The sequence below is a fragment of the Neodiprion virginianus genome, chromosome 4 (assembly GCF_021901495.1).
Source record: "Neodiprion virginianus isolate iyNeoVirg1 chromosome 4, iyNeoVirg1.1, whole genome shotgun sequence".
NCBI classification, from domain to species: domain Eukaryota; kingdom Metazoa; phylum Arthropoda; class Insecta; order Hymenoptera; family Diprionidae; genus Neodiprion; species Neodiprion virginianus.
The window spans coordinates 20,661,314-20,687,859 of NC_060880.1; the positions used below are offsets into that span (position 1 = coordinate 20,661,314).

Sequence of the window (26,546 nt, forward strand, 5' to 3'; positions counted from 1 at the left end):
TGGTTTAACCTTTAATACAGAACGTATGTAATAAAAAATGTGGAGAAGAAACGAACAAGATTAACATTTCAATGCATTGAATTGTTCCCAAAAAGTGTATTACATGTTTGTCAGTGTCAATCGTGCAACTATCGGTTTTATATTCATCCATGCCAATAATTTTTAATTGCCATCACAAAAAGAACTAAAAGATATGGGTAGAATTATCTTGCGGGTGTTAAACCATCTTTTTGAACGATGAATTAAAAAAAAAATGATGGCTACATTAGGGTGATCCTTACTTAGGGTGTTGATGATTTTTTTTCAGACTACCCCCCAAATCAACTATAAATAATTGAAAAACAATTTCCTAATTCTTTCAGATTTTTATATCAATTCTAACCCGTGTTTTTATTGATAGAATATAATTGCAATAATTGATAGAATGCTATTATTTTTAAGGATGAACGATAGGTAATGTTTGATGTTTCTTTTTGTCGGAAAATTTACGCACCCATAAGTGGATTTCGCGACATCGATTTTTACGACAATGTAATTCTTAAATCGTTAGTGCAGAAATTATTTCTAATGTTGGAAAAAACCTTTACCTTGGTTCGTATCGTCATGGGGTAAGAAGATCGAATTTTTATACAAAGATTACATCATAGGTTCATTTCGAAAATCAATGATTTAATATGCAATTACCGAACGCGTAGAGCCATATTTTTTTTTTAAAGTTTTAAGGTAGAAATTTCTGGCAGTCGATGGTGAAAAGTAAGGTCAGAGAATTCAACCAATGAAATTCACGGCTAAATGATTATATATGTATAAAAAAAAAACATTATGTTAGTTACTGTAATTTCACAGTGTCAAAGTATAAAGAGTAAAATGAGCGGAATATTGACAGAAAAATAATTAGTTGGGAGTATGTTTTTGCCGGAAAATCATAGCTAAACTAATAGAATGATTGTACTGATAATTTTCAAAGTGACAAAAAGAATTATACATAAAATTGATACAAAAACATTTATGTTGGATTATTTTTTCTGCAATTTCGCATTTGTTTCATTCTAATTTTGGAAACTAGTGTAACTGTTACTTTATAAATAGATAATCATTAATGTCAAACTATAAGAAAAACAATATTTGGCTGGACAAAAATCAAGCATGGTTAATAGGATGGAAATTTGATTGCGATCAGAAATTTCACATCTATATAGAATTTTCTTGTATTGCATCTCGTATATGATACTGTTTCTACTTGATCCCCATATTGTTTGTAAAAATCTGAAAAAAGACATTGGGGATTCTCCCGCCCAGTGCTACAATCTGGGAAATCATGAAATGCATTCAAGAGGTTGTAAAAAAAGTGGTTCTGTGACGAAGCCAACATATATACAAGTACTTGAAAATGATCTTGACCTTGTAGTATAAGTGTTGTAGGTTGTATTTCCAAGATCCACCACAACATATATACAAGTACATTTTGTGAAATGTTTTTTCAGCAGTGTTGACTGAGTAAGAAACAGAGAGCGATAGAGACAGAAATAAAGCAAAGAAAAAATAACCGATAACGATAGGTATGTTGTATGGATTGGGTTACAAACTAGGAAAAGATAAGAGAATTCCGTTCCTGTTTTTCGCTTATATACACATTTGATATATCTCTAACATGTGCATCCGTAACATATGTACAGTCTCCCTATCGTTTGATTGCCGCGGAATACGCTCTAGATACAATTGTCAAAGTATTATTAACGCGTCGTGCGTTTGAATGCAACATATTTTCGAAAATGAAACTCTATTCCGTGTTAGAATCGCGCTGCGATTTCAACTATGACGCAGCAGACGGATGGTCGGCTTTAGTTTGCCTCGAGATGTAATAAACACCTTTGTGATCGAAGATACGCTTAAGAAATGCATTACTGTAAGAACATACAGCAGATGTTTATCATGGAAATACGTGCCTCCTAACTACTCGTATTAAGGGTAAATGGGTCCCACTCTCAGAAGCAAAAGTTGGGGAACGAGAACAAAATGTTTGGAATTATCTTCGCGCCATCTAGTAGATATGAATCTGGGCAAATGAAAATAAGATAAACTGAAATGTTAACAATTTGAGAAAAGGCGTATAATTGAAACGTATAAAATGCAATACCAAACTCTGGTGTTTTTTTAATCCAATTATAACGTTTTGGGCTTGTTTTGTTCACCATAGCGATATCTAGAGATAGATTGAAAGTTTTTTTACAATGAGTTATCTCCAGAGCGGACAAAAATATTATAAATATTCTTGAAAGTTTTTGAAAGGAAATGAATTCTCAAAATATGGACTGCGTGCGACACACTGTTCATTTCCTTTGACCTGTACTCGCTGACAAAATAGAAAAATTTGGACAAATCTCGGCATTGTTGAAAACTTCAAGGCTAGGAACTTTAGTCTAGAGGTTGTTCTTTACTTCGGAAAAAAAATTGTACAAATTTCTAGTTTCACAGCTTGTCTTCGTACACACGGCTGTGAGAACTGCACAAAATACTAAAACAGTCTTTAAATCGCTAATAACACTGGTCAACAGTCGTGTTTTGTTGCGCTTGATATTTGAGTGTTCTTAGTAAACTTTGATATCAACGATCTTAGAAGTAGGTAAGCGTAGTTTTTTGAAATTGGCTCCAGTTATTTATTTGATCAAAATTTATTTGACTCAAAAAAGCAATATTTAGATGAAGAGTTCGATTTTAATTTTACTCTTTTTCATGAAACGCTATTCGCTCGATCGGTGCTTTTTGACGTACCCGTTGCGCTTTTGCATTTAACTAACTTCTTCGGTTCGAAAAATTGTGCCCCTATCCTCCAAGGTGGTTTGCCGAAAGTTCAGCCTACTTGAAAACACACGCTCAAGTTTGTGGATCACTCTAGTCCGCCCCGTCGTGTTTGAACAACACCCTTTGATAATGTTCAAAATCGTTGATTGAAACTCAAAATAATTGAACAAAGGATTATTTATTACAATTATTTATAAGTACACGAAGTAATTACAGTGTCTTTGCTACGATTATTATACCGTTATTTGAAACCAACCAACAGTACCGAATTAAGTTTTTATCGCTCTTTTGTAAACGAGGTTTTTCAAAATCTACCGTAAAAAAGGGGGGAATTTGGGATGAAACTAGTAGTCTGGGTTTGAATAACAACATAGTAATTTCTCGGTTAAACTAAACGCAAATAATAGCTTGCACGGGGGTAAAACATCCTCACGGTGTAGAGGAAAAAGCTCGAGCAAGCTATAATAATTAGTGATGGTAAATTTATTGAACAACGGTGAGATGAGGTATGATTAAACGAAGAGTGAATACTACAAGAAGTCACACTTTAATTTGTACCTCAATTTCTCGTCAGTTTAAGTGACCTCTCTTATTCTAGATATACGAGTGAACAACCCTTCGTTTATTTATTATAACCTCGTGGAAGGTGCACCAGGGAAGGTGATAAAGCGATCACCTCTGCAAGGGTCGCTTGTGTCTCGCCTTGATATAAAGCGGCTCAAATAAAGGGATCATCCGAGGACAGATGTGGCGAATTATGAAACCCGAACAACCGACGATACAGTCCGCGTTCTCTCGTTGCTGAAACTTAAATGATCTAATCGCGTGTCCTCGTCGTTATCAATAGGCGCCAGATCTGCCCTCTCGTGGCGAGCGTTAGAACTAAAAGCTAATCAAATCATAGCAGTGAGTTCGAATGTGAAGTATTTCCAAGCATGTTGTTTTCCTCCCTATATCAGTTATACAAGGCCATAATTGTATGAAAACGCAATCTCGGCCATACACTTTTTTTCCTAGTTTATGTTACACGTATAAAGTTTGGTTTTTGAAAATATTTTTTTTCGTACATTCGCTTCGAGTAGAATGATTTTATACAGGACAATATAGTTTTGCATAATTTTGTACATGATCTGTCTGTGTATCATCAGTGCGTACTTCCCGCCTCCGAGATGACCATATGGGAGAATATCGAATGTAGCGAGGATAATTAAAATGTAAAATTTCCAATACTTACTTGGAAAGTTCGATTTTCGGAGCCTGTGAAGCGTGCGTAAAATGCCTTATTGCGTAGGGCGATTTTCGATGAGCGTGAAGTTGGCCGCGTGAGCCGTAAAAACGCGTGCTGTAATCATACGAGTCAGATATCGCCCATCCCGCACGTGTAATACGCTTGTTTGACCAATACATGTGAAGGAAAGTTTGATTTGAGAAGCCACGAATGTCCCACTTACAACACGTAAAATTGGGGTTAAGTAACTTAATCTCAAAGACACGATGCGTAAAATTGAGTTATTCGAAAGTACGCGTACGCCAAAAAAAGCCCTAGTGTGTAAAATCGAACACTCGAGCAGCGCACTTGCACCAACATTGTTTTACCGTACTGTTCTTTGTATAAAAATAGAGGCGATTTAAATTTGAAACAGGCAAAAAGTGTGCAGATGAAATGGTGTTTTGGACGTATCTTGAGCGATATTTGGCGTCATAATTTTTGCACAATGAAGGCTTCATACGACGTATAGGATCTATGAGAAAAAAAACACAATCTTGAAAATGCTTCCTGTCCGAACTCGCTGACATTTTTTATCAGCGAAATACAGTGTGCCGTCAGATGTGCTTCCTTTTTGACCCGTTACCCTATTTCTAGTCCGCAGTTGGTTAAAAGTGTATCTTAGTATGACTAATTATTGTTATTTTTTCTTGAAAACGATAGTACGCCATTCGCACAGAAGCTAAGTACAATAATGATTCACTTTTATTGTCAGATTCGTTGTTACTTATTAACTCGAAGTTTTCATTTAATTATTATAGGTGTAATAAAATTGTATTTGTTATACCGATGAAAAACAAAACACAGTAAGTCCACTTTTATATTGAACAATTTCTGTAGTAACACCTGTTGGACAGTTCTTTCATAATTCTTGTTGTTTTGACAATTTTCTGACCAGACTGTACTCTCCATAAATTTCCAACATCCTTGAAAACTGACGAACGTGTCACGCTGCACGACGGTGCAAGGAAAAAAATAGAGAAAACGAAGGTAAAAATCGATCGGAAAAATATTGGAACAGCGGCTTGAAACAAAATGACACGAACGACCCTCCACAGTTTATATCTACCTTTGCACTCGTATTCGTTCACGTATACCCTATAGGTTGTTCAGCGTTAAATTGAGAAACGAGATATGCAGACAAATAATATTGATAATTGCACTTTATTATTACTTTTTCAAATGTCATGGAAATAGTTTAATAGCTGTTGGAAAAAAGTTTATAGTAGTAATGACAATAATAATAATAATAATAACAATAACAACAACAATAATAATAAAAGTAAAGATATTATGTATTATATATCCTTATATTCATACTTATATAAGTATAACTGCCGCAAGTATAGCTATACAGCGCGTTTTCGAATCATTGAAATCATTACGCGCGTTGAAGTTATCGTGAACAAATTATCATGTATAAAAATAATAACATGTGCTTGACTTATGCGTGTAGAGTATGTACGTACAAGATATTCGAAAGGAAAAAATAAAAATATAGAGATTGGTGTTGCACACGTATGGCAATGTTACGCGTCGGGCTAAACCGCCTTCTCACCTCTTCAATCAACGCAGATTGATTTTTGCGCGATCCGCAGTTTTTTACAGTTGTTCTCACACGCCTATCAATTGACTCGATAAAAATATTAATTAATTAATTAATTATTGCATTCATTCGATCACTAAACAATTCACTAATCTACAGTTTACGGTATATTATAGTGCGTAACTTATTGTCTATATAAAAGAGTATTGTTTGTTGCATATAAAATATATTATTTTATAATATACAATATATATGTATTATACGTATACGGTATATGTACATATATTTGTCGTGTCAAGTTCAGACGTTCAGGTATCTTGCAATAACAAGCGTAATAACATATGTATGTATACACATATATGCATATTAGCGACGGATGTATTATACGAATCGAACGCTTGATTCTTTCACACACAAAATATATAATTTTTTTCCTACTTAACGTTCTTCTATTTGTTATACCCGTCATCCCTTGCGGAAATATTTTGATTATCTGAATATGGCACGAGATTTTTGCCATTCGTTCTTTCGAAAGAGGCTAAAAAATAAAGAAATGAAAAGTACATTTGGCACATGATTCTTTGGCTTAATCTACGGTACGATTCACATGATAAACTTATGTCGATTATATGTATACAATATACATATCATACAATATCGCGACGGTCTCTCAGGAAACTTGAAACTCAAGTACACATGCGCCAATTTCTTTGCTTATTGTTAGACAGGCTGGCCAACCAAGCCAACTCTGGCTCGTTAGGTCTAGTGGGAACAGTCGATACGCGCAAGCGTTTCGAGGTTATGTTGACTTAAATACAGATCCGTGACATCTTGCCTGCCTCAAATTCTCAAAGCAATATAACTTATATATCCTTGCGTATTATGATAGCTATCGTCTAGTCGCAATTGCGTTGGTCAACCTGACCAGTGGAAAAAATACTCGGCGCGAACTACAGTGGAACCTCAGTTATACGTTTCGCACTTGTACATTTTTCTCGTTTCTGCGTTGAATTTTCTTGGCCCTGCAAATTTCTGCCTACAAATAATGTGAAAATATTTCACTTGTACGTTTTTCGCCATTACACGTTACGTATTCGGTTATACGTTGCGACGGCTCACTATTTAGTCGAAACTTTTGATTTGACGTTCACCTTGCCTATCGCTAGGTGGCGCGCGCGTTCGGATGTTTAGTCTACTTTTTTACCGCTAAATGGCGTAACTTGAGACATGTGCCGATTCATGTCCCAAATACGTTCTGGCAAGTCCAGGTCAGTGTCTCGTCGACAGGAAGATTCTTTACTTACTGTCACTGGATTAGCTTTGACCGGGCGCGGGCTACGGTAAAATATTGTAATTAATAATCAGTCGATTTCGCTACAGGTAAATGCATCTATGACAAGATGATACCTATAAAACCGCTGACAAGCGTAACTTCTTAATTTTACAATTACGAAGTTTTGGAATATTTAGCTATCTCACTTATACATCAGTATTGCCATACCCCATGAAAAACTTATAACTGAAGTTTCACTGTAGTTGAATCTATGAATGGAATGCCGCGATTTGACGCTTGCGCATTTGGCTTTTCTGTTTTTTTTACACTATCACGGTATGCCCCGTAGGTGTAAGTTGAATCGATGTATAGTTCAACACCCTTATCTAGATAACAGGTTTCGATTGTGAAAGGTACGTTCAACGAGTGTTAGAGGCTTAAAAATAAGAGCTGTGGTCGAGGTGATGTGACAATATGTCTTTTTCGCAGCCGTTGCTATCCATCTGTATTTGAAATTGAGCAAAGATGAAAGTTTTTTGTGGATATGGAAAATGAATGTGTCGGCGTTAGCATAGAGATTGAAACGTCGAAAAGAAATGATACAAAAAAACAATACACGATACTCATCTGTGATAATAGCCCTTGCCAAACTGCGTGCATTGCACATATTATTTACATTGATAATACCTATAATCGCAAGTATAATATAACCATCGCTCTAAATCGACTCAAACACCATTTCAGAGTATTCAGCGTCTCAAAAACTTCAGGCAAATGACCGAAAATATCGCAGCAATTATGTTAATCGCTAATTGTAAGTATTTAGCAACGGCTGTAGGGATGCAAATTATAACGAAATATATTTAAATTTGAATTCAACGCACAACTGCATATACACGGTAAAATTTACCGTACATAAATACATACCTTATGCATAAATAAAAACTGCTGCACTCTGCAGTTGAAAAGACAAGAAAATATTTATTTTTCTTGGGTCGACGACCGAAAAACAATCCAAAGTTTTCACTGTAAGCGCAAAAATAGGTAATAACGTATGTCTGAAAAAATTTGAAATTCTTGTTAATGGAATTTTAAAACGCTGCACGGAATAAAAAGCTTGCTATTTCTACTATCATTCTAAACATGTAAAACACTTGTTACCTTAATAAAATCTTCAGCTAAAATTGCACAATTTTTGCCAGCACCGCAAAAGTTATCTAGCGAAAACTTTAAACAATATTAAAACTTTTTCATTTCTCGGTTCAGCGAATCTGTTTTTGAGGGCCGAATGAAGCTCGCAATACGTGTAATACTCGTCGTGATCACGAGCAACCGAAAAGTAAAACTCGTAAGGCACATGCATCATCGAATCGCGTAGCTGGTAGATTTTTTACCGATGTATAATTTTATGCTGATCACACCTCTGTGGAAACGGGGTTGATTTTTGTCGTGCGGAAACACCTATTTCCTGGACCCGGGAATATCGGCGATGCGTTCTTCCTGTGGACTTTACGGTGCTTGGCTAGGTGGTCGCTTCTCGCGAACTTCTTCGGGCACATTTCGCAGGAGTAAGGTTTTATGCCGGAATGTGATCTGCGGTGCCGGGCAAGCTCGTCTGATCTACTGAAACGCCAACCGCATCCGGCCCAGGTACACGCGAACGGTTTTTCACCCGTGTGTCGCCGCAAATGGGCCTTCAAGTGCGACGCCTTTGCATACATCTAAATACACGAAAACATGTTACGTGTCTTTTTTAAAAAAAAATTTTTTTTCTCATTCTGTCAATTATATTCTGGCAGCAACATTTTTTATATCTTCGGAAACGATATAATGGATACATAAATGTCGCGACTCTTGCATTAATGTCTGAAAGTTCACGTTGTTCGAAACTCGTGGCCGTTGAATTTTTAAATTCGTCGTAAAAAATACCGATCAATGAAAAATGTGTTTGTCAAGAAAGAAATGAGTATTTATTATGCTGTCTTTCAGACGGGTTTTATTAAAAAAATACATGGGCTTATATTCCTTCGTTGGTGGGGATAAGAATGAAATCATAATTGAAATCCAATATTTAACCTGCTGAGGATTCGAACATAGATCGATTTAGATATTTGTCGTAAAAGGTAAACCCTGAAGCTTTCAAATTTGGTGAACTTTTAGATTTTGCAATGAGCGGTGAAAACGACAAAAGCATCGAAATTTAGACCCAAGAAAGATTTTCAATTCAATTTTGGCATGGAACGTACCTTTGCACAACCTTGATAAGTGCAAGGAAAGCATCGATCTTCCGCGGCGTTAGCTAGATTTCTGTTTGTGTAGTCGTGAGTGGCAAGAGCTGCGTTAGCTGCGGATTGTACGAGTAAGTTCTCCTCTATTTGATTGTTGTTTTGATCTATAATGAGAGAGGAGGTATATGTATAATGATATTCAAACAATTACCGGCTATATTAATTCGGTTGTTGCACGGTTATCAATATTCTTCCATCATTGCCAAATGACCGTTTGTCACAGCGCATGAAATATCTAATTCTCTGTACCAAGAAGGATAAACGGAGAAACTTTTTCTAAGGTGTATCGCATTGGCTGCTGTTGTGTGATGTCACGATAATTATTCACCGCGCCATCTACACACGTTTCGTACGAACCAATATCGGTTCCAACTTGTTCTTTTCCCGACTTATGTATCAAACGACAGAAAAAACACATCATTGAGAAACTAGAATGCAAAATCCAACAGAATTCTGTACGTTTCCATACGTTAAGGCATCGAAGTGAGTTGCTTTGAGTCCTGATTCTCTGCAGTAGCATGACGCGATGAAATATAACCAAGTGTCTTCGCGGGAAGAAAATAAATGTGGAAATTGTTCATATTTCTCTATACGTAAACAATGGGTGCTGATAAAATTTCGCGGGAAAGAATTATCTGTCCTCGACTCGTGCGATGAGTGAATCAGCCGTGCAGTGTGCATAAATCGGTTGAAATATTTTTTTTTAAACCTCTTACCGGTGCCTAGCGAATCTTCGATCGCGCGAAGATCGATTCCTAATATAAGTAGCGGTTCGTCGTGCTGAAAGTGAGGCTGCTGAACTTGCGGCTGTGGTAAGGGAAGATGCAAGAATCCCTCGCAGCCAGGAGTGCAGAGGGGGGTTCTCTCCGGTAGGCCGGCGTTCCAGCTGCGATCCAAACACCATTCTAGTTCGGAGTCAAGTTCGCTAAGCTCGCTGAACTCGCTGAGGTATCCTGTAGCGAAAGAAAGCGAAAAAAAAGTAGCGAATTTTTGAACACGTTGTATCGTGTTGAATTACACATTTTACCGCGAGGAAACTGTGAAACTTGGCAGGCCGACAAAGGGTGATCTACTGCGCATGTGCAGAATGACAACTCTATCGATTGGTCAGGTCGTTGTATCGCGGTGATATTTTCGTCTGCAGATCAGGGGAGCCAACTTATTCGAAACGGGACACGAGATGTCAAACTCTCCCGCGTCTAGTGACGAATTGAAACTGGCAATAAAAGTTTGACAAGTCTTTCCGAAACACTATATCTAATATAATTGAGATGTTCTTTGCCAAAGGTTGGAATCACCAACGTAATCTCCGTAGGTCGGGTTTAACAGGTGTAACCGGCTTGCTTAAAAAATTGAGAAAGCCTGCGCATGCGCAGTCGGCCGTTCAATTCGTCAAGTTCCACCATTTCCTCTCGGCAAACACACGCGCACCTAGACACTTGGGGTTACTTTGCTATTTTGAGCAGCGAAAATGTTAGGTATAATGTCTACTGCACGCATTTCGCGTGGGTGCAGCCTACCCGAGGATGACGTAGAACCGTTCGTGCAGGACCAGTCGCTCCACGCCATTTCCGGCGATGAGGATAAATTTCCGTTGTAATATTCCGGCGTTTCCCTCAATGGCGTCAGCGTATAGTCAGACGGATCGGACGTTTCGCTCGTCGGTGTTGTACACGGGGTCTCGTATTCGTACGACATCGTCGTGAACGTTGGCGACTCTAGGAGCTGATGGTTATCGGTGCTTGGGTCTGTCGCGAACCCCAACGCCGAAAAAAGAAGTTCCTCCGTCATCTGTGTTAACAGTGAACAAGCGAGCAATTACATCTTGAAAGGAGTAACGAAGCGAAACACGCTGAATAAGGGATGCATCATGGGTGCTGGCTGGTTACTCAGAATTTTGTTAAATCAAACCTTTGTCCAGGCACCATGTACCGCAGTCGATCAAGATTTAGATTCGATCAATTTAATATTCCCTAAACTTCACAGACGCACAGTTCAAATGAACTATCATGGGGTCCTAATCCGTTGTGGTCCCGGCGGGTCCGTAAGAGGTAGCTTGGAACCTACTACTTTAAATTGAAAGGACCCCGTGTGACCACAACGGCTTAACTACGAGAAATCACTGCATTATCCATAAATGTCACCCTTAGATGCCTCAAATATGTACTTGGGCATCATTTTCTTGTCAATGCCAGAAGTATTCTGTTCGTTCAATGTTAATAAATAACAGCTCATTTCAGAAATCAGAAAATTATTCGTACAAGTATTATAATATGTATAACATGCAATAGGCAATAAAATTGAAAAATGATCTTATATCATGACTAAATTTTCCCGGAACTTCAGCCCCAGTTAATTTGAAATCAATTGAACTTTGACGGAGAAATTTGTCTTCAACTGGAAATCTCCATCCGACTATGAAAAGTATCTCAAGCGTAAACGTCACAACCACCTGTATCCTTTGAAAGTTATTCAATCACGTGGTAGGACTTGACTGAGATGGTTACAGTCGAACATAGATTATGCCTGTATCTATCAGCTTGTTTCTGAGGCCTATAATGGACTTCCATATTTCGAACGGTGAGAATTAATCTGCCGAAAAGACTTGAATACCTAGGAGCATGATGTATTCATTTTTTTATCGGTACATTTGAGTGGATATTATACTCTAGATCGCAGATTTGATCTATATACGAATGCTATTCCGAATTCTTGACAGCGTTTCAAGTTCGCGTGCACCATGTTTGTAAATTTGTACAATTCATATTGACCAAACGCTAGATCTAAGTATTATTTACGATATTGTTAGTCGTTTATCAAAAAAACTTTGATAATCTTGATGTGATAATCATAATTGAATGTGTAAAAATTAAAAATTTCGTGTCATTTTCGTGCAAGTTGATTCATACGTCGGTTGACGATTATGACTAAATTATGAACAATATAATATCAGTATCGTATGTATGTCGTGTATATAGGACGACATATTTGAAGTCATAAGTCAAATCACATTTGTAGAATAAATGCCTGGAACCAATTACTTATCTATCTATTTAGCTAATGCTTATCGCACTATTCTAAATTCTGCAAGAATGTACTCGAAATTTTCTTTCTCTGCTTCGTCTGTATATAATTAAACCGTTTATATTTTTAGCGGTAATTTTGATTGGACGGATGAATAATTCACCGGATGTTGATTGTGGAAGAAGACGCAAACAAATAATAATAAAATAATGTTGTTTTTTAAATACTGATGGATATATTACGCGTGTTATATTACAATGATTCTTTTATTGGATACGTAAGGATTTCTGTCGTTTAAATAATAATTCAACTAATTAACTCTATTTATAACTGATTATTCTATGCAGTTATTGTAGAACGATGCGCGTTCCGCGTGTGCGTATTTATAAATTACTATATCAATTAATTACGATGTATAAAATTTCATTGCACTTTTGTTATTCATTAACACAGACATGTTGTTTAATTTACCACTGAGCGATAAACTTTTGACCGCGTACATCCCTGTTACATCGAATCACTTGATGCATTGACTCCCGCGGATACCGTTACAGATACAAAGTACTACCTTGCATTTTTTTTAATACTTAAAGTAAACATTGTAATATAAAGAGAAGTAGCGCCACCGGCACGAGGCTTTGCTTAACGATGCAGATATATAAATATACAAAAAGATTCCCAGGTATAAAGCGAATATCGCACAGTAATGCGCGTGGTTTTAAAACCACTCTTACCGATCTCAATGCACCTTCGGTACGAATCGGATGATTCGACGAGCAAAGAAGACGATGAAAAAATACGATCAACTTTCCCATCGATTCCTGAGTTATTCGACAATTTTTAGAAACTTTGTATTCAGCGCGCCTTAGCGTTCGGTCGTTTTACCGATTCTTCATCCGCTCTCCTGCCTTTTCAACGCATGAAAATTTGATAATCTCTTTGAGTTACTCACGTCGAATGTCGATGTATCGGCCACCATAGTTTACTCTCGGATCGGTGAAAAATAATGGGATAACTGAAACCACGATATCTCGAATGTTCGGTTTAATAATTATCACAAATCGGTAACAGTCTCGGTGTACAGTTAAAATTATAAGCGCATTGTCGTCAAGTATTGACCGATTTTCTTCGATCCGTCAGAGTAAAAATCACTGCCAGATCAGACCTGATTGAATTTTTTCAATGGATCAATCGAACCGTATCCAAGTCGACTCGCGCGAGCGAAAACAAATGGCGACGGATAAAAATCTCCATTATACTCCGATCAAACCGTAACGTTTTATCGCATCGCGTGTGTTTGTCCGACTATCTGCATATTCACATCGTAGTAGCCGGTCCCGGTGCGCAACGTCACACTGCACATGCGAGTCCGCGTTCGGACGATTTGAAACTGACAGAGCGCCAGCAGGATCGCGTCGAAACGCGACGTCGTCGAAGCGATATCGTCGCGCGTTTTGTGCCACTCGGCGCCGTCCCCGCCAATCCCGAGGGAGTTCCTCGAGCTGTGTTCGCTTTGCTCTTTCGACGTCCAGACACGTCACACTGGTGCTAATTGGATAATTACCCGATTATGTAGAGCGATTTATTATACTCGCGAAAATATATGCCTGATAATATAACTATATGTGTATAACATGTATGTGATACCTCGATCTTCTGCAAGTTGCAGCCTGTGTGTTCGATTATCGGAATTTCCATTGCACGTCCGTACCTTAAACCTACTTTGTGCGTGTGTGTGTGTGTGTGTGTGCAAATGAGAAAAAAATTAAAGAAAAATGATTATGGTTCAGGTATTACAGTGTTGTCCGTGCAATTTGTTTTCCTGATTTTACTACTTCGTCATACAAATTATATGGCTTGTTGATCGATAATGCACCCGATCGGAGCATGAGTTTGCGTATACGCGGAAAACATGCTGCATACCGTATTATGGACTGAAATGGAATGGCTAGTTTATATGTATATATATATATATATACACACGAAAGAACGAAACGTATCTGCCGGTATTCAGCGTGGCTCGAAAAACCAGACGATGGTTGGAACACGGTTCCATGTAAAACGATATTCCAGAGCGCGATATCGCCCGGCATATAAACGTGATAAATCCGCTCGCGTTGAGTGCATCGCTTGTACGACTACTACGTCTATTATCAAAGTTGCGATTATAGATGATTTTTGAACCCGGACAGTATGGGAAAATTTCTCATCTCCGCCACGTAACTCCGCGTCATGCTGTTTGTCCCGAAAGCCGTTTAATAGGAGATGCTTGTTTTGTTTATCGATATTTTCACGGTTTGTACGGCACGAGGTAGGTTGGGTTCAACTGACGGAGAATACACAATTGAAAAATGGAAATGAGATTGCGAACAACGGTTGTTTGACCTTAGAAACCAACAAAATAATCAATAATAATCATCTGCAGTGGTGAAGCAAAAGATGAAACGCTGCCAACAACATTCTCTTCGACTCGACTCGATTGATCTCGTACGAGGTGTGCCGAAGAAGAAAATCTCACTCGTGGCATGTGCTATCACTTTCTACCAATTTGCGTACAGATATGCTCGCATACTGGCGAAAACTAATTTCAAGGCTGCAACTTATGTTTACAGTATTAAGTATGAAATTGATTACAGTCGTTAGCGTCTCCGATGTCTCTCTATAATAAAGACCTGTGCATTTTGCGAACCGAGAAAGATATGGGGAAAATTTGATTTTTATTTATTCATATGGTGGTCCCATATGCAATTTACTCTACAACAGTCGAGAGTTTAACCGCTCATCAGGTTGTTCAGTTCCGGTTACCGTTCAGTCCTTAATTATTTTCATTTTTTACCACAATCGAAAAATAGTTCTAGGTAGAAAATGAATATTAGTTTTCTAGCTGTTACCGGCAAGTCTGGTATCCGTTACTGTTCTTTCTCATTACGATATCTGTTACTATACTTTCTTGTAACTTTTGCGAAAATTTAATGCTTGCGCAACAATAAATTGACGTTAAAGCCTTATTTAACTAAAAAAGTCGAGTAAACCGAACAAACTGATTTCGCGCTGCAATTACCAAAAAAGGATCGACGATATCGCAAAATGGTTACGCGTACCTCGTTTTTCGTAATTCCAACAATATTCAAACAGTCTTTTTTAACAATACCTGTTTTACTGAATTTTTCTGTAAAAAATGAAATTTTTCTCAGTGCAGATAATTTCACAGAATTTCACAAGATCTCGCAATCAGATTATTTTGATAGCCAATGATTTCACGATATTTCACAGGAATGCAAATAATTTCAATTGATTTCAAAATCTATCATAAAATTTCAGATAATTTCGCTAGATTTTTCCAAGGTTTCAGGAGACATCACCATATTTCGACGATGGTCAACCTTTCGGTGAAAACAGTAATAACGGATAGTCAGTTATAAGAAATAAGAATTTCTCGATTTCTGTGATCTAAACAGCGATTCCTCCAATTTCAATCAAACCATCCGTAATGGCGGTAAATCATTTTAAAGTCAGTATTAAGGTTCAGGCTCCATAATGTCATATAGGTTATGCCACGCATATGCAGGGGGTATGCACCCCCAAGGGTTCTGAGTCCCTGGAGCAGAGTAGAAACTCCGCGTTAACAAAGTCCAGGTCGCACTGGTAATGTTTTCGTATAAATCATCAGCGGACGAACCGAGCACTGCGGTAATCTATAACTAACCGAGGAACCGTTAATCTCTGTACAGGGTATTAAACAGCCATTACAGATGGCCCGGCAGGTTGACAACGCCGTATAGTGAATAGCTCGACACTTGAGAACTTTCGAACGGTATTAACATCCTCGTACGATTACCTCGTCGTGCATCCTTCAATTAAATGCAGAGTAGGGCTGCGAGCCATTATCAACTCTCATTTGTCAATCTGTCAACCGATGCGTGCCCTAACAGTCCGCTACATAAACGTAGTCAGCGGTTCTATTCCACTTCTGTTCCCTGCAGATAAGGAAAACTATACCGGCTAAGATCTGTACTCGTCGACGTTAGAGTTACTCACTTTTCGGAAATATCCCGGTTTGTTTTCACTTCCGTGATCTTGGTCTCTCGTTTTGAAATTCACACTCTTTTGGCGCGAATCGCGTTTGCTCGCGATTGCTCGTAACTTTCGTCTCATTCTTGCGTAAGAAAATTTTTCAGGAGACGAAAAAAATGATAAATTATTTCACGAGCAATTACGAGTAAACGTTGAAAGTTAACCGCACTCGAAGCTTCGGACCTTTTCATTCATTCGGTTCTGTGATATAAGGACAGGAAACCCGCTTTCTGATATAGAATCAGTCGTTCAAACTCTGTGGTGTGCGAAACGAGAGATAATATTCGAAATTTCAAAACATTCGTTGTACAATTTTTTGACCGAAATAAAATTTCATACGCTATTATAGTTACATATTCATCTGTTCTCTACTCCTACAAAAACTGTCCAATAAACAGAGATTAAAAAGATAAAGATAAACGTGTATTGTTTCGAAATGTTTATCAATGCTGCACAATATGAGCAGAAGTATATGCGAATGTACAATATAACGCAAGCACATTTTTTTTTTACTCGTATAAAATTACGATTAGATTAAAAACACATCTGAATAATGACCAGTGATTAACTGGTAATTAGCGATCATTGTTAGGTTACGATATATTTGGTCACGATTAAAATCTTTTGCAGATATTCGATTTGCAGATTCGCGGTCACACCCCCCTCTTCCCCGCTTTCTTTCTCTCTCTCTTTATTATGTATATATATCTTATCACTTTATCAGTGTAATGCAAATAGTATCAATTAACTGTTGAAAATTTGATCATGTCGAATTTCGTGGAATGATGCATACCGTTTTGGTGCGGTAAAATAGTTGAGATATTCCCTTTTCTTGTTTGAAAAAAAAAAATTCATTACACATTGTCTTTAGCTACAAGTATTTATCACAAATGATTCGAAATTCCAGGAACAAAAAACTATTTACTGTCACAGTTCATTTGATAAACTTTGGTAGGCCGTATCTAACGAGCATCTAATAGAATATGGAATATTCAAACATGCAGAATGTTCGAACCAAAGAAACGTCCGGTTGAATTAAGTAATGCCATATTTTATTGTTTCAATCATTCTCTTTTTCATAACGCAGTACGTAATTTATCGTGCCAACAACTATATTGCAGATTTATATGAAATAATAATTTGTTACAAGGGACGTGAATTTATTCTTTGATAAAATGAAATTCTACAATTCAGGGTGGTTTTTGATATGGTAATTCTCGTATGCGAAAACGGGGGTACGAATCTGACTGGAAATTTTTTTAAATCGTAGCTTGAATAAAAATGCACGTCCGTATCTCAGTCATTGCTAACGTAGATCGCTGATAACATTTATTACGAATAGTAATGAAAATAAATAAAATCACGTCACATCACATCACACGTGCCCGATCGAAACTACCGACTTGTTGAATATTCACCGCTTCTGTGATTTGAGAATTTCTTTCACTTTCGACAGGGAGATACAGACGGATAAAAGCACACACGTAATCTGGGAAAACCAATTACATCGGTTATCTTTCCGTGAATACGGCACGATTCGACAAGGAAATTTTCAGGTGACAGGAGCTCGTTCATGATCCAAAAGAAGTCTGTCTCTACTTGTAAGTGATTTCATTGGTCGGATCTAACGGAAATGACAAATGGAATTAGCGGCCTTAGTTGAAATTGCGGTGCTTATGACGTCACGAAATGGATATTTACAAGCCAAGTCAGCGGCGCCTTAATGTTGGAGATGAAAACTCTTGCCTCGTGAATTTGTTAATTAAATGTAACTCTCTGACATAATTTAATGGTGGTTTTTTGATTTGTGATTTTCTGAGGAATTTTTTATGTATCGGACCAGGACCAATTTTATCACGTCACTTACCTATTGGTTTTCTTATTATTTTAATGCATGCGTGTGCTAAAATGAATCGCAGATATTTTATCCTTCGAATATCACTCAACTATAAACATGGATTTTCTCTGTATAACTATCGGTTTTTGAACGTGATGTTATATATCGGCCTTTAATTAAAAACGATGTAAAAAATACTTATTTTCAGATATCTGCGACGTCTGAACTTGCACATGAATTCAAATACCGATCACTTGAACAAATTTTACTTCAAGCTCACAATGAGTTTGCAGTAATGATAAACGTTTACCCCTAATTGATCCAAAAATATCAATTCGACGGGCTTCAATGGTCACGAAACATGCAATTTTTATCGTAACTCTGGTTTTTTTTTTTTTATTGTTTTCTTGTGAAACGAAGTTCTAATATCTTTCACCTCTTAAACCGCATATCACCGTGCGCGTACAATGTTGAAAACAAAGTATTATTTATGCATATCTATGAAGTTGAACACTCCGTTCATGTAGTATTTACTGAAGGTATAAGTCACATTGAAAGGAGTAATTCCAAAAAACAAAAACAGCGAAATAATTGGCAAAGTATATTGCTGATATTGTGTATATCTACATATTTTTATTCGCTTCTTGCCAAGTTTTGTATACAGTGTTATTAGAGGTCGGGAACCTGTGACATCGGTTATGTACAAAAATCACGAGTGCCTTAAGAATCGGTGATCCGTGCGCAGTAGAGAGTCTCGCTTGAGAGAGATTTTCTCTTATACTCAACGAAGATGTCGGACTAAAAACAATTTTTTATTTACCACACGTTGGTAATTAAGGGATATATAAATTTATACAGTTCTTTTCTCGTGCGTCCAACTCAGGGAATTTTTCTTAAAGTAGACATCCGTTTCAACACGCACTCGGTAGAGTGTTTTGCGATAAGACACATGCGGTAATCCACAATATTAGCCACAACGCCGTTGTGCGGTATAACTTTTATTCGTCTGTATACTAATGAAGTCGTTCCAAATTAATTTTCATTAAAAAAAAAAGGTTAGTTGTCGTGCGCATCAGCTTAGAGAGATCATAGCATTGTTTTGCAAGTACTGTTTTTTTTAAGCCCAAACACATATGCGTCGTTAAAATTCGATGGTTTGTAATTCGTTTTGTTTACAAGCCGAGGCTTGAACTCGGTAAAAATAAACCCAGACAAGGTTTTTCGCATTTTTCCTTGTTCCTTGTGCGAATGCGTGCGGGCACGTGATGTGGTTAATTAGCTGTAATTTGTTGAGTCGGACGAACGATATGATTTTGATATCGAACAAATGAAACAAAAGAACGTACAAAAAAAATGATCTTTGTATATAGTCAAATGATGAGGTTGAGATCCGTAACCTTAACGTTACCATGCAATTCTAATAAAAATTGTTATTTTGCTGCTGTACGATTGTCTGAAATTCAGTACAGCGTATACTTATATTTTTATGTCATTCTAAGGTTTTAAAATAGAAATTCTTGATCGATGTTTCGTTACGTTAACGTCACTGACTATAACCCCATAAATAATACAATTACTACAGTCCGTCATCGGTTTAAGTTCTGGATTTTTTATTCACACAGATAATATTGTTTTAATAAAAATCAATTTGATGAATGTAAGCTGCTTGTTTTTTGGTTTTTACCACTTTTGGCCTGACTGCACACCCGAAACATGCCCAAGGCGATATTTACAAATCCAGATGCAGGTCAAGAACAATCGCATTTTGTGTACTTAGATATGTCTCACCGTCTACCTACATAATCAACGAGCGGAAGATTGGAAAGATCCGCATCTCATGGCTCGACGAATGCACGTTTTATTTATTTGTTCATTTGTTTAATTCGCCAGTACTCACGTCACGGTTATTTCGAAGGCTTAGAAAAATAATTCGTACGTCACTCACTTTTTTGCCGCAACTCAAACTCATGGCTAAGCTCTCTCCTCTTCTCCGATTAAACGAGCTACTGCTGTAGACCCGCACAGCTCGGTGACTTATCGTCTTGTCCACCGCTGAGGAAGTGTCGCTGATACGAACGTCCTGCTCATTCACGAGCAAATGCGGTTGTCGATGTCCTCGTCTGACGCAGACATCAAATATCCCGGCAACACGGTAGAATAATAGTAACATAAGGACTTTCAAGTACAACTTGATGCGTCACATGTCGATAATTACGCGTATTATTTATTAGTTGCTCGATTTCCCTCGGTTTTCAAAACTTCTTACGTATCAGCGACTGGTTTACCCTACAACTGAAGATTTGAGTAAAGCTTTTTGCGTTTTACAAAAAGTGACGATCGATTAAAAAGCAACTCAGAGTCAGGATCTGTGTTGATATTGGTGAAGATAAATTTATAAAATAATTCGGAAGAGAATAATTGGCTACGTTTTTTCTATAACTTACAAAATTAACCCCATGTTTTACACCTCTTTCGGATAGCAAGGTATTTTGCAATGTAAGCCAAGATGATGCCATAATTACTGATAAACTCTTCTTCGTCAATTTCAATATTAAGCATTTAATTGAAGAAAGGTTCAATTTTTGAAGTCGAAGAATCTTCCCTCAATCAGATTTATCAATATCTGCAATATTTTTGTAGATTCATAATTTTAACAATACCTTTCACATAATTATTCTATGTATAACACTGATTTTACTTGTGGTGACTTTTGAAGAAGTTTCATAATTATATTTTATCAACTTTGTGAACTAAAAAATGTTGACTCTGATGTAGGGGGGCATCTCTGGCATTAAAAATTAACAAAACCGGAAAAGAAATTTGACATTTTTCAATTTAGAAAATATTTTGACACCTCAAGTTGCGTTGAAAATTGCGAATATTCTGTTGAAATTAAAGTAAAACATATTGTTACATCAAATCTCAGTATTGAATATACGAAATTTAAAACACGCGTTAATTTAGACCCGCTCGTTTAAACACACATAACTTTTACATTCGGTTATTTGCAAAAATGCGTGACTTTTCAAAGTAACAAACCTTTTTTTTTGTTCATTGTGTTTCGTATAGTGGCTAACATCCGGAGATTATTAAGTCTATAATCCTCTAAATAAAATAATTAATACATAATATTTTTGATCAATAGTACGATTCATCCAAAATATTTAGGTATATGAAAAAATTATAAAAATGCGTATTGCATGGCAGCAGTATAGAAATCATTTTTAATTTCATGTATATATAAAACGTATGAAGAGAATAGATAACTAAATTCGTGCAACGGAAGATCAAATTATTCGCATATAATCGCAGAATGGGCTTATCAACCGGATGACTCGTAAAACTACCACACAGTTTTAACGGGCCGGCAAAAAAAAAGTATTATCAGCGTTTGCTAAATGAAATTGAAGTCAAATCTTGTTTTTATGTTGCAGAATTGTATGTATTTATTTATATATTCACTAATGTCGTCATTCTCTTTTCTTTTCATTTGCAGAAATGGTTCGACTACGACGTCGACTCCGACGATGAATGGGAAGAAGAGGAACCGGGCGAATCCCTTCGAGGTTCGGACGATGAGCGCGAGGAAGAAGGACCGGAAGAAAATGAATACGATGTCGACAATGAGTTCATGGTACCCCACGGGTAAATTTCTTTCATAATTCGACGTTTCAATCGAATTGACATTTATTCAATCGCTAAGAAGTCGGTGTTGAATAATTTCTAAATTAATTTTAGATATCTTTCGGATGAAGAGGCCAAAGCGGATGAAGAGGACGGTGAAGATATGGTAAGAGCAAGCTATGCAGCCAACAGTTAAGAACACACGTTTTCAAGGTTAATCAAAATATAGACGAATCATTTTTTTATCCCACAGTCGCCGGAGACCCAAAAATTAAAATTGAAGCTACTAGGCGAACAGTTTGAGGCTGAGAGAAAAACTAAAACGTCCAAGATCAAGCCCAAGGTCATAGGATGTGTTTGGCAAGGATCGATTAACGCTTTTCCGGAAAACAGTAAGTAATCTGCCTCGCAGTCTGTAGCGTGAATATATCGTTACACCGCCTGTTCGTTACGCGTCCAATCTAATCTAATACGTGCGTGTAATCCCAGCTGCATACAACAGGCGTTGCATCGTGTTGCCACATACTCGTGCTATACCGATAAGACAAAGCGTTAAGTACGCATATTTTTAAGGAATTTTCCGCTTACAAAACGCAGTGTGGCAAAGGTAGTGTTACTGATGTACTGAATCAGTAATTGAGTACATGAAGCAATGGTTCTATCACATCTCTCGAAATCCAAAACTGAAATAACAAAAAAATGATAGACGCAGCTATGAATCCAGCATATTATTTGAAGAATCGAAGATTCAAGTGCGTCATTCAAATAAAACGTAGGTAAATTAAACGGAGGGTTTGCAGAACCTGAACTTGATAAAAAAAGACAGAACATTTAAGACCTGTTAGCTTCGGAGGCTTCGGAATAATGATTTAAGCTTTCAATTTTTACAGCTACCCCGCACGTGATAGAAGCTCTTATGTCTCGGCAGGCGTGGGTACGCGAAATTCCAGTCACATTGAGCGTGCTGCATGCTTCGGAAAATCTAGCTCCGAGTATGGCAGAACGTCAGAGTCCAACGCCACAGTCGACTGGGCCGAAGAAGAAGAAAGTGCCGGAAGAGGCGATACCAAACCTGATACGTTTGGTGCACGGCAACACGAACGGGAGGATATTCTTGATGAAAGAATTCATGGCGTTTTGGGAGAAGAACAAGACCGGGGATAGGCAAATATCGAAACTGAGCTTTTCTCAAAAGTTGCGAGAAATCGCCAGTTGGATAGCGTGTCCTGAGGAGGGACCGATGCACACGCGCTCTTGCTGGTACGTACGCGAAGATATTCGTAAGAAGTACGATTGTCTTGACGTGACGTTACCGAATCGGTGGAAGTACACTTTGCGGCCCGCCCGGCGAAGCGAGCTTCCCGACATTGAAAAGACGGAGAAAGTCGACAAGGAGAAGGAGAAGAAGAGAATACCACTGATCACTCAATTCACCAAGAAGATCACCCAGGAGGAGATGCAGAAGCAGCTAGGCAGCAAGTCGACCCCTTCTCAGAGCAAACCTCCGAAGAGAGCAGCTTTGATATCATTGCCACGCAGTGAGCAGTTTCAAAAATTGTCGAGAAACAATTTGTTCTCAAAGTTCGCAACTTGCGGTGATTCTTCGAAGAGCGTAGAATGTCAAGAGGACAAAGCTGACGGTGATCGGGAAGTTTCAATTATCGAATCTACAGGAGAAATTCAAAATTTAGACCGGAACGAAACTAAATGTCAAGAGGCCAATGTTCAAGTCTCAGACGTTGTTCGGCAAGCTGTTTCGGAGACCGAGCAGACTTCCGCAGACTCCAAAATTGCCGAGAACTCGGAAGCTGACCGACTAAAAATGAATACAAGCGAAGCCCTGAACTTGGAAAACAAGGACGCAGAGGTGATTGAGGCGAAGAACAAAAGCCCCGTGCCAGAGTCGATGGACATCGCAGAAGACAACGTAGTTGTATTAGATTAGGCTTATTCGGTAACGAACTTTGCTTACCCTGCCCAAAATCTGACCCTCGCACCTCGGTGTTCAATACTCCCAGTATATTACGAGTAACGAATTCTAGTGCCTTTTTATCGTCGGCCGTGACTCGCTCGCGGCCGTTTCATTCGATTGATTTTATTTTTACGCATCTATTAAGACTAAGTACACACCGCATACATATGACATATCAAAGTATTATCGAAGTTAAGTTTATACACGTATTGAGAAAATGAAGTAATGAGAGAAACATCGCAAAATGAAAGAGTGCAATTGAAATTTGCCGTTGGTACGAAAACAGCTTTTCGTGTGAAAATCGTGCAGTTCAGTAGCCGTTTTTACGTGGTTTCTGTTTTGCTGTATACGAAACAAAAGCCGATACTAATTTGACAGAATCCCTCTAGAAAATACCTTCTAGAAATGTTGAATTATAGAGAAAATTTTTTCGTAGTCCTACTTAACAATACTATTCGAGTTTTTATGCCGTGTGCATTGAGTAATGTAATAAAATCTGGGCTAAAATTTGAAAGATTACGATTTCTAGCTTGGCAGCATATTTGAATGATCATCGATACCTGTCATTTACAATTCATGAGTTCACTTTCGGTTGGTAAACGGAAAATGGTATTTGAAGCGGTGTGGGGATGGAAATATGGAAGAGAAGGACGATGAATAATCCTTGGTATACGATATATTATACAAATTTATGTCAAAGTAAATTTCAGAATTTGAGAAACCAATTTTGGCCATGTTGTAATGAAAAATCAGCTCAGCGTGAGCATATTTTCGTTCCATTTACGTTTCCGATTCATCGCATGTATCACTGGTTTATATTACTACTATACTCGTTTACATACACGTAATATTCCATACGCATTTTGTATTTGTAAATTTGTTTTTCACTATTTTATCTTTACGGATTTTTTTGTCACAATTGCAAGCCGTAATGAAAAAGATTATTAGGAAAATGTTGAAAAAAAAAACGATACAAATAAACTGTGCCTTATTTATTTTACCTAACATTTTGTTCGCACTTAGGTAAGCACCTCTTATACCCAGAATCTCAATCTCCCAAACCACCCACGTGATTCGTCGTTACAGCCTCGCAAAGTGTAGTAATCCATTAGACTCGCAAGGAAATTGGCAACTTTGGCATAACCACTGGCATTTAGAGCGATGTATTATCCACAAGCTTCCGACCCGTAGACTTTTGTCAATTAGTATCGCGAACTTATTTCATTCGTTAAAGAGATATCCTTCGAGCGCCCACCCTGTCGGCCGTATTCTGAAGTGTGTTTTGTGAAATGAACCCTTTTTCGAGAAAGGAGCGAATCCTGGAGGTCCTGAATTTTTGCTTTCATTTCGTTTTTCTTCTGCCTTACCCAAACTTGCACAATTTTTATCGTGCTTATACTCGATTCAATTTTCTCCCTCATAATGACGTACGTAACATATTTGAGCAGCGACTTTTCCAGCACTACCCTCAATATGGGAGGCAACTTAATGCGAATAAAATAACTTGATTTAGTATTCTTTTCACTTATACAATTGCCGTACAATATTTCGTGCAATGTATCTGGGCCTAATTAAAAAAGGAGAGGAGAAAAGCATAAAAAAGGAGCGAGTTGCTCATGCGTTACGTATAATTGATTTATCACAAAATGTTTCTATGATAATTAATGGTCTAGGCAAAAATTTTGCCCCAACGTAGATAGATATATATAACGATCACAGATCTCGTTTTTCAATGAGGGGCCAAATAGGACCTACGGAGGACTATCCTTGTATTAGAAAGAGATGCTATTCTAGGTCTAAACTTGGCAGATATTTCCATTTCTTTCACGGTTAGGTTCAAATTAGGACGTCTCTGAGACCTCCGCAGGTCCTCTACACTTTGTATTCTTTACCGTAGAATGTCGTAAATTGGGTAAAAAGTTATCGCATGCAGCAAGGATGATCATGGCTTGTGAAAAAGTGATCTTTATGTTAAATAAATTATAACCCCACAGGATTACTATCCACAAAAGGCAGGCGATACGTTAAATGCAATAGGGCAAACCTTTATAAATACGTTCAAAGAAATTCTCGGGTTATCTTCTTGCTATAATGCTTTCGATTACCGTTATCATCACTCTTTTTCTTGCAGGTGGCTACGAACCACACATCTCCTTTTTGACCAGCATCTTAAACTCTTTCAACCCCACTTTTCGGACGCGTAACAATACAGTCAGTTTTCACTTCTCGAAATTAAATAAATATGCGACAGCGCAAGGTGTAACTGTATACTCGCTTCAACTTCCTTCGATGCGGAATAGCAGATTATACCTTAGCGTGTTTTGGCAAAGTAGCGATGTATGTACACATTGTGCACAGAGTTTATAGCCTCTATGGCGATGTAACAGCTCAAGCGAAACTATTATCTCCCGCTCATTACAGTTTCGTGTTAATCGGTACTTCGAGTCGTCCTCGGGACATTTACGCACGCTCGCGTGCAGACTTTACCTGCCCATTAGGCATCTCTACCTCAAATCCTGCCTCTTGTCCGTGACGTGCCTCGAAACACAAATATCAGCTGTGTATTTAGTGTATTGTCTACCGGCTCAATATGTATCTTCTGGGGGTGTGCGGGTACTGAAATTCTTGGGGTCGGGTCAGGTACCGGAAAATTTCGGGTACTCCAAGATTTCGGACTACCCAAAGATTTCGGGATTTCTAAAAACCCAACCCGATGCAAACCCGAGTTCCAGTAGCCGAGATTTCGGGTACTCGCACACCCCTAGTATCTTCTATGGGTATCGTCTGTGTATTTTGTTGCATTTGTAAAATCTCAGCAGTCGTTCAGATCTCTAGTGAT

The 26,546-nt window shown here is 37.8% G+C and overlaps 2 protein-coding genes across 5 annotated transcripts in view; one reads left to right on the top strand and one right to left on the bottom strand.

Annotated features, from left to right (window-relative positions):
- LOC124303047 (chromatin assembly factor 1 subunit A-like) overlaps nucleotides 1–24,698 on the top strand; it is a 28,217-nt gene extending 3,519 nt beyond the window's left edge. The window contains exons 7-10 of the mRNA XM_046759774.1: nucleotides 21,608–21,756; nucleotides 21,850–21,901; nucleotides 21,989–22,127; nucleotides 22,626–24,698. Coding sequence (XP_046615730.1) covers nucleotides 21,608–21,756; nucleotides 21,850–21,901; nucleotides 21,989–22,127; nucleotides 22,626–23,680 — 1,395 coding nt within the window. The 3' untranslated portion in view covers nucleotides 23,681–24,698. The remainder of the gene's footprint in view (nucleotides 1–21,607; nucleotides 21,757–21,849; nucleotides 21,902–21,988; nucleotides 22,128–22,625) is intronic.
- LOC124303060 (zinc finger protein 76-like) lies at nucleotides 5,221–20,140 on the bottom strand. Of its 4 annotated transcripts, none has more exons than XM_046759807.1 (5): nucleotides 20,057–20,140; nucleotides 10,697–10,967; nucleotides 9,893–10,129; nucleotides 9,135–9,280; nucleotides 5,221–8,609 (listed from the first exon to the last, which is right to left on the bottom strand). In XM_046759807.1, the coding sequence occupies exons 1-5, from the start codon at nucleotides 20,078–20,080 to the stop codon at nucleotides 8,304–8,306; spliced, it is 984 nt and encodes a 327-aa protein (XP_046615763.1). In that variant the 5' UTR covers nucleotides 20,081–20,140; the 3' UTR covers nucleotides 5,221–8,303. The 4 variants fall into 4 exon arrangements, with proteins under 4 accessions (XP_046615763.1, XP_046615764.1, XP_046615766.1 ...); XM_046759808.1 differs by lacking the exon at nucleotides 20,057–20,140 and adding an exon at nucleotides 19,900–19,918; XM_046759810.1 differs by lacking the exon at nucleotides 20,057–20,140 and adding an exon at nucleotides 18,548–18,566.
- Nucleotides 24,699–26,546: the final 1,848 nt, after the last annotated feature.

What these genes read in the sequence shown, in the direction of transcription:
- LOC124303060 (XM_046759806.1), bottom strand. Translation starts at nt 13,179, where the DNA reads ATGGTGGCCGATACATCGACATTCGAC. An exon ending in CGGTTCTACGTCATCCTCGG is followed by an intron (nt 10,130 to 10,696) that starts GTAGGCTGCACC and finishes CTTTCGCTACAG; the next exon opens with GATACCTCAGCGAGTTCAGC. An exon ending in CGAAGATTCGCTAGGCACCG is followed by an intron (nt 9,281 to 9,892) that starts GTAAGAGGTTTA and finishes CTCTCATTATAG; the next exon opens with ATCAAAACAACAATCAAATA.